Genomic DNA, 7,641 nt, shown 5'->3' on the forward strand with positions numbered 1-7,641 from the left:
CAATTTCATCAATAACATTTGTGACTTTAAAATTGAAATTATTCACAAGTTCATTGATCGAGGACCCAGAAACGGTGGGAGTGGAAGAAAAAAGGTGAGTGAATAATTCATTTGTACTTTCAGTGATGTACCGTTTTCTTACTACCTTTGTTTGAACACTGTTACAGACAGAAATAACAGCGTTGAAGAAAACACAGAAGTGATCAGATAGAGCAACATCAGTCACTACAACCTTGGAAGTGTTCAAACCTCTGGATACAATCAAATCGAGAGTGTGACCTTTAGTGTGAGTGGGCTCAGTCACATGCTGGGTCAGCCCATAGTTCTCAAAAACACAGTACAGTTCCTTGGTCTCTCTGTCCTCAAGGTTGTCAACGTGAATGTTGAAATCACCGGTGACGATCACACAGTCAAAATCAATGCAAATCACAGACAGCAGTTCAGAGAGGTTATCATAGAAAACTGCACAGTATCTAGGTGGCCTGTAGATATTTAGAAGTATGGCTCGAGGGGAGGACTTTAGCAGAAGAGCTACATATTCAAATGAAGCAAAACTTCCATATGACAATTGTGTACATTGAAATGAGTCTTTATATAAAATAGCAACTCCACCTCCTCTTTTATTTAGTCTGTTCTCGCTCACAAAACTAAAGTTGGGAGGGGCCGATTCAATGAGAACAGCCGCATTGTTATTGTAGTCCAACCATGTTTCAGTTAAAAACAAAAAATCAAGTTTATGTTGAATAATAAGATCATTAATTAAAAACGATTTTCCTACTAAGGACCTAACATTCAGTAGGGCTATTGTTAGTGTGTTAGTAGAATCATCTGCATCATTTATTTGAACATAATGTGGTTGGTGAGGAATAGGTACTAAGTTAACTGAGTTTGATTTTCTCTTATTATTGTTTTGTAGATTCATTTCTTTATATAATCTATTATTTATTCTAACTGGAATTATATATGAATTTTGTGAGCTGATAGAGTTATTTTTGGATGCAGGAGAACTTAATAGGGACTGCATAGCAAAGAACGGGGGGGAAAATGTCAAGGATGGAGAAAATGGGCTGGATAAAGGACCTACATTTTGACACGTAACTAGTCAATCAAATCTAGATGGAAGAATGTCAACAATAAAATTAGTCAAATTGGAACTTAATTTTCTAGACCCTTTTCTATTGGGATGAAGGCCGTCAAATCTGAGTAGATGTGGTCTGGCCCAAAATGTGTCAAAGTTACTTATATAGGCCAGGCCTGTCGCTGTGCAAAAATTGTTAAGCCATTGGTCTAGGCTGAATAGTCTACTGAAACGTTCGTTTCCACGCCTAATCGTTGGCAAAGGACCCGACAGAATGCAAATTTTGCCCAGGCTTTCAACGATAGAGGTCAGACACTCAAATTCCTGCTGTAGTTTCATTGATTGTCTAGTCATTACGTCACACGTACCCACGTGGACGATCACGGTATGCACAGAGTGATGACGCTCGCATAGTAGTGGGAGGAAATCAATACAATTTTTGACTTTACCGCCCGAGAAACTGTAAACTATGGCATTAGGAAGGTTAACAAACCTAACAATAGAGTCCCCAATACACAGGATTTCTGGGGCTTCTCCGCCGTAATTCGTGATTACCGGTGAGTAACGTGAGAGAAGCATATGCAAATTAGCATTAGCAATAGAGTTTGTAGCTACAGGCTCGGCATCGCCGTTGGAAGAACCCAACGCTGAAGCAGCGGTAGAGGCAGTGCATACGGCCAAACGCACAGACCTAGCCGTTGGTAGACACTCACCAACCGATGGAGATCCCTGTAATGCAGCAACGGCAGCGGTTGGAGAGGGGTCCGGGGGCGAGGGCATCGGAGCCGACAGCCGAGATCGCTTGTTCAATGGGCCACTGGATATATATGGCTCGCCGACAAGAGAATCGCGATGCGGGGGACTGATGTAGCGGGAGGAACGCTTCCTCGGTCTTCTGGGCCTTGAATGGAGTTCATCCTCAGATGTTGGAATTGCAACCATCTCCAGGCTTTCCTCGAGGTCGTGGCCGGCAAGAGGGGCAAACCGATTAAACAGCTGCAGTGTCCCATCATCTTTGGTCGAGGGATCGTAGAGGGGAAGGGAGATTTTTCTCTTCTCCGTTACCCGACCTCGAGCTGTAGCGTTACATACCCCAAGGGGAGTACAGAGGGCTGTCTTCTCACGTAAATTGAGGTTCTCCAAACGGTGGAGCTGGGAGTTAAGCTCGGTTTGACGGCGGATCAGGTCATTCATGAGACATGTGATGGATTGCAGCTCGGTTTTAATGTCGGTAATAGCGGTGGTAGAATGCAGTGAAAAGTCCCCATCATCATCGGTGAGTCCATTTAATTCCCTGATGTTCTTTGTAAAGTCTTTCTCTGTCAGAGTAGCTTGCTGACTATCCGACTGACACTGATTGTTTTGACTGGCGGACATGACGAAACAAGAACGAAAAGATATATAAGTGTTTCCTTATGCTGGAGCAGAGTGGAGAACGTCCACTCACTCCGGAGGTCAGTCAGGATTGACACTCTGTGAAGGTTGCAGTCACCGTGGGAAAACCCCACACCCATTCGAGCTCAGCTTCACCTCCCAAACAGAAAAACACGACCGGTCACTTCACTGTCCGAACTCAAATGATCACTGAAACAGTGTGTAATGGGTGAAAGAGACCACACCCCCTAACACACCCCTCTCAAAGCTGAGAGGTCAATTTCGATTTAAGGGCATCCCTAAAATGACATTACTCACGGGGGAATTCCCCCACCCACACACACACCATGCCAGTCACATGAGATGTTTAAAAAGGAGCACAAACATGACAAAGAGATACTTGTGATTTTTTACAAATCAGATAATCTGCAATGGCAACGGCTGCACCCCCGAAAACTCCAGAGAGAAGGATTACTGAGGCCTTGGAGGATTTGACTTTAGCTCCACGAAAAAAACGAGAAACGCATGGACCTTGTTTAACGCGATTTCTTCACGAGCCGGCAGATTCTGTGAAATATGCTTTTCACTTGTCTGAAGGACGTGAATGTTTATGACAAAATCAACAGAGAAGTCAGATTGGTCAACGTGGATAACGATGAGCGATTCACCACAAATTCAACGGATGATCCTGATTTAATATTCACAGAAAGGGATTGGGTTTTATTCTACTCAAAAGTATGGCGAGATCTGAATGACGGAATGGATATGCCTCTCTTTATTGGCGAGTGGGCTGGATTAACCATGGGGACAAGATATCGAATCCTAGCGGACCAGATAAATAAACACCCTGATGATTACGTCTACATTCTGTGCAGTGATTTTGGAAAGAACAAAGAATACTCGTGGCCGGTATCTGAGGAAGAGCACCTACAATTATATGATCTGAAATTCATGTTCCAATGGAAGGATCTAGCTGTTATGGAAAATATTTTTTCCAAGATCAATCAGCTTTTCCAGTGGACCAACGCGTATGAATGTTATAACAACATTAAAGTGAAACTTTTCCACCCCGAGTGGGCCACGCCGAGTAGGCGTGGTGTTCACATAACCCCGCCTACTCTCTACAAGCATTAAAAGGCATCCTCTTGAAAACTTACCTCATTCAAACGCATCATGGCTCAGGATACTGGTTCTCCTTCTTCATCATTGCAACTGCTTGGAATTACTGATGGATTTACAAAAAACGGATTACCGATTATGACAAATGGATTACCTCAGAAAAGCATCGATTGGATAAATACATTCTGTACTGAACTTGGATATCATAACTTGGCTTTCCTCAGAAACTACGGAGTTTCAACACCTGCCACAGTGAGCGAGACCCTAGACACAACCAACGATGAGACGGACGGATGTCTCGGGGATACAGGTCACCGGATTATCAAAGCTATTTTGGCTGTCATTCTGGAAATTTTGGTCGACAAACAAATGAAGAAAGATTGCATTGGCTGCACAGTGGACCACCCATCTCAAACAAGACATACTTGTTTGTTTGAACCTTCTGCATATTATTTTTACGGATGTTTTGAAGAAATCAGTCTGAAACTTCACACCCCGGAGTTAAAAAACATATTAGCTCAGGCCTTGAGTCAGTATGGAGGCAGCCCGCATCTACAGAGGATCCAGGGAGCTGTTGAGGCAATTTTTATACGGCCTCAAAGATGAAATGTACATAGTGGAACAATTATCTTTAATCCGTGAAAAATTAATCGACGAATCATGCGAGGAAATAATTTACACGGCTGTGGATAAATGGAAACTTGCCGTATCTGAAGATCCGGAGATCACACAGGTTTGAAAATGGGAAACTTCTGCTCTACCTCTTGGATTACAAAATATTTCTTTAAATCACGTGTTAAATGTGGAATATCTAACCTGCTCCACAAGATTATCCGGAATAATTGGACTACAAATACCAACATAACTCCGAATGAAAAACGACTAATGGAATTAATGAACGGTGTGTGGGGATTATCGGATGAATGGAATCATATGATAAACATGTCTGTCACCTGCGAGAACATACCTTCTGCGGTTATCAAAAACATTCTCGATCTAATGTCTGACGACCAGAACTCTCTTAGAATAGGAAATATATTGTGTATTTGTACGTATGTAACTGATGTCTGCAGTTTGTTAAGTAACGAAAACCCGGATGTATGTAATATTATTGATTTTTTAGTCGAACACATTCTGGAGAAGAATTTTGTAATGTCTGTGAAATTTTATTTTTTTGGTTGTGTGATATAATTCACATTATACATGTTTGTAACTTTCTACTTCTTGCATTCTAATAAAAGAAAAAAAATCATTTTTGTTGTTTGGAAATGTTTTTGTAACGTTATATCCTCCTGAGACCCAGAAAAAAAAAGTTTTGTAAATTTAGTTTTTTTCCATGTCATCACACTGTTTAGAGTACAATAAACAAATGGTAAAAAAACATTTTTGAAAAATAATATTTTATTCATACGTTATGCTATGTCCTCTGTAGTGGACGCCAGGGGGTTGTTTCATAAAAGAAGCTTAGAAAAGCGGGGATTAAGCTCCAAAACCCGACTTGAATTAACCTAACAAATCAGTTGGGGCTTAAGGCGGTTTCATAAAAGGTAATTCAAGTTCACGCAATCTCACTAATTTGAACCAGGTTTATCTAGTCTAGATAATTGCGCGTGCACGCTATTCTTAAGAAGCCCTGATGGTGGAGCATAGATTCATCAATTTAACATGGCAACTAAAGGGAAAGAGAGAGCAGCGATGTTCACGGCAACTGAGCAGCAATTACTTCTCGAATCTTACGAAGAATTTAAACACATGATTACAAAAAAAGGAAATACGGCAGCAATTAATAAAACGAGAGAAAAAGGCTGGCAGGAAATTGCTGATCGTCTCAATGCGTAAGTAGCAATTAATGTAGGCCTACATTACTATATTTTATTAAAGTTAAATTAAATGTTTGTCACAATACATTGGTGTGTGTGTGTGTGTAACTTTTACAGCAGCAAATTAAGTGAAGAAAAAAGAACATGGCAGCAGGTGAAAATAAAATATAAAAATATTGTTCAGAATGGTAAGTATTAATTATAAAGTATAAATCTATGTAAGTACTTAAGCATAGCCAGCTTGATGTACAACTGTTCAGTCTCATGATGTTTAATAATTGCAGCTGCCAAAAAGAAGAGTGAGGTTGCTGGCACTGGGGGAGGGCCACCAACAGCCAACTTTACTCCTGCAGAGGAGCTGGCATTAGACCTGAATAAAGGGAGGCCTGTCATTGAGGGAATAGAGGGGGGAACAGCATCTGGATCCATTCCATCTAGTATAAGAGATCATTACTTAAAAGGTATTTTGTTTATTTTATTTATTTTTATTCTTCCATTCCTAACTAAATATTTTTGTTTTATAGTGATGCCAAATTCTGTGTGCTTTCTGGATCCACCAGACATCATGCTGAACCCTGTGAGTATGACAGTATGAGTTTAAAGCACTGATTTGTCAAGTGGTGATTTATTAAACCAAGTTTAATTAATGGTTTTAGGTTGAAGGCCCATCTACAGTTGAGGAGGATGAGGAAACTGTGTCAGTGTGTTCAAGGAGGCCTGAGGTAGGCACAGATTTGCACATTATATATTTAATAGCCTACCTGTGAGGTGCTAAATTGTGTGTATTTCCATTATTGGCAACAGGATGCTGACACCCTTCTAGAGCCCTCTCAGTCTGGGACGACATGTGACCAAGTGAGTATTAAGAAATTACAAAAAAGTGCCAAGAGCACTAGATCAAATTGAAAAAAATAAAATAAATTTCTGTTCCTACAAGACCCAGAACATAAAGGGAGTCTACAAAAGGTATCTCCTGAAACAAATGGAGGCCATAGATACTGACATCCAATATAAAAAACTCAAGATGAGAAAGTTGGAGCTGGAAATCCAACAGCTTGAGAAAAATGCAAGTAGAACTGCCATATTTAAAACAATGACACATGACCTTTTTGTTTTTTGACCACATTTAATTGTATGTTTTCACCCCCAACAGGCAGCTTCAACCTAAATAAAATAAATAAAATAAAAATATGACTTGTGTGTCTGGTAAATTAAGGGGAAAGTGAAAACCTTTAACATGGTTTGGACAGTATTAACTAAAATAATTATTGGCATAACTGTCTCTTATAACCCTGCCTATTTCATTGTCATCAAAAATGCCTTCAATGTCCCAGTCTTGCTCTACAACCATCCTTGGTTGCCTCTCTCTCCTCAGGCAGGCAATGTTATGTAGCACAACACATGCAACTACAATGTCACATGCCCTTTGTGGAATCACTCTGAGGTAATTCAGGCACTGGAACCTTGACTTGATGAGCCCAAATGCCATCTCTATACGAGCTCTTGTGCGTGCATGGGCAATATTGTAGTTGTGCTGTGCCTCAGTCTGCGTCTCCTGATAGGGAGTCAAGAGATAAGGCAGGCATGCATATCCCTTGTCTCCCAGCAAAACTCCTGAGAATTGACCTGAATAAAAAAAAAAAATTTGGTGAAGGTTTTTTTAAAGCTGTAGTTTTTGCTATATGTTAAGTGACTAACATACCTTGTGCCAGTTGGTGGGAAAGAGAAGAGGCCCGAAAGATTCTGGAATCATGCACTGAGCCAGGCCATTTTGCCTCTACATTTGTGATGATGCAGTCTGCATCACAAATCATCTAAATAATTAAAAATGTAGGTCACTACACTGGACTTACACACACACACACACACACACACATATATATATATATATATATATATATATATAGAGAGAGAGAGAGAGAGAATTGTTAATGCATTTGCAATGAATAGAACACAGGTGCCCAGCTTATTGTAAAGAACAATCGCTTCTAGCCTACAATATAATCTCAGTGGGACTGTACCTGTACATTGATGCTGTGTAATGATTTCCTATTAACGAAGTCTGCTTCATGCGGACCAGACGGGCGCTTTATGCGCACGTGGGTGCAGTCCAGAGCTCCGATAACATTTGGGAAAGCTACAAAAGTTAAGTGTTTGTCTGTCAATTGCCATGTCTTACATTAACAGACAATAAATATTTCCATTTTCTATATAGTTCTTATTTGAACTTACCAGCGATTCCATAAAAGG

General features: G+C 40.4%; 1 protein-coding gene across 2 annotated transcripts; it reads left to right on the top strand.

Moving 5' to 3' along the window:
• Positions 1-5,021: 5,021 nt before the first annotated feature.
• LOC307146196 (uncharacterized protein) lies at positions 5,022-6,577 on the top strand. 2 transcript variants are annotated; one of them, XM_079850072.1, is made up of 7 exons: positions 5,022-5,406; positions 5,509-5,579; positions 5,676-5,852; positions 5,916-5,968; positions 6,048-6,113; positions 6,196-6,246; positions 6,329-6,577. In XM_079850072.1, exons 1-7 carry the CDS (start codon positions 5,237-5,239, stop codon positions 6,509-6,511), a joined length of 771 nt encoding a protein of 256 aa, XP_079706198.1. In that variant the 5' UTR covers positions 5,022-5,236; the 3' UTR covers positions 6,512-6,577. The 2 variants fall into 2 exon arrangements, with proteins under 2 accessions (XP_079706198.1, XP_079706199.1); XM_079850073.1 differs by having other exon boundaries at positions 5,676-5,828.
• Positions 6,578-7,641: the final 1,064 nt, after the last annotated feature.

The sequence above is a fragment of the Squalius cephalus genome, assembly GCF_949319135.1.
Source record: "Squalius cephalus genome assembly, chromosome: 18".
Lineage (NCBI taxonomy): Eukaryota > Metazoa > Chordata > Actinopteri > Cypriniformes > Leuciscidae > Squalius > Squalius cephalus.

Bases quoted from the DNA above. Each gene is read 5' to 3' on its own strand.
- LOC307146196 (XM_079850072.1), top strand. From the start codon at position 5,237: ATGGCAACTAAAGGGAAAGAGAGAGCAGCGATGTTCACGGCAACTGAG. The intron at 5,407-5,508 runs GTAAGTAGCAAT...TAACTTTTACAG, and splicing joins ATTGCTGATCGTCTCAATGC to CAGCAAATTAAGTGAAGAAA. The intron at 5,580-5,675 runs GTAAGTATTAAT...TAATAATTGCAG, and splicing joins TAAAAATATTGTTCAGAATG to CTGCCAAAAAGAAGAGTGAG.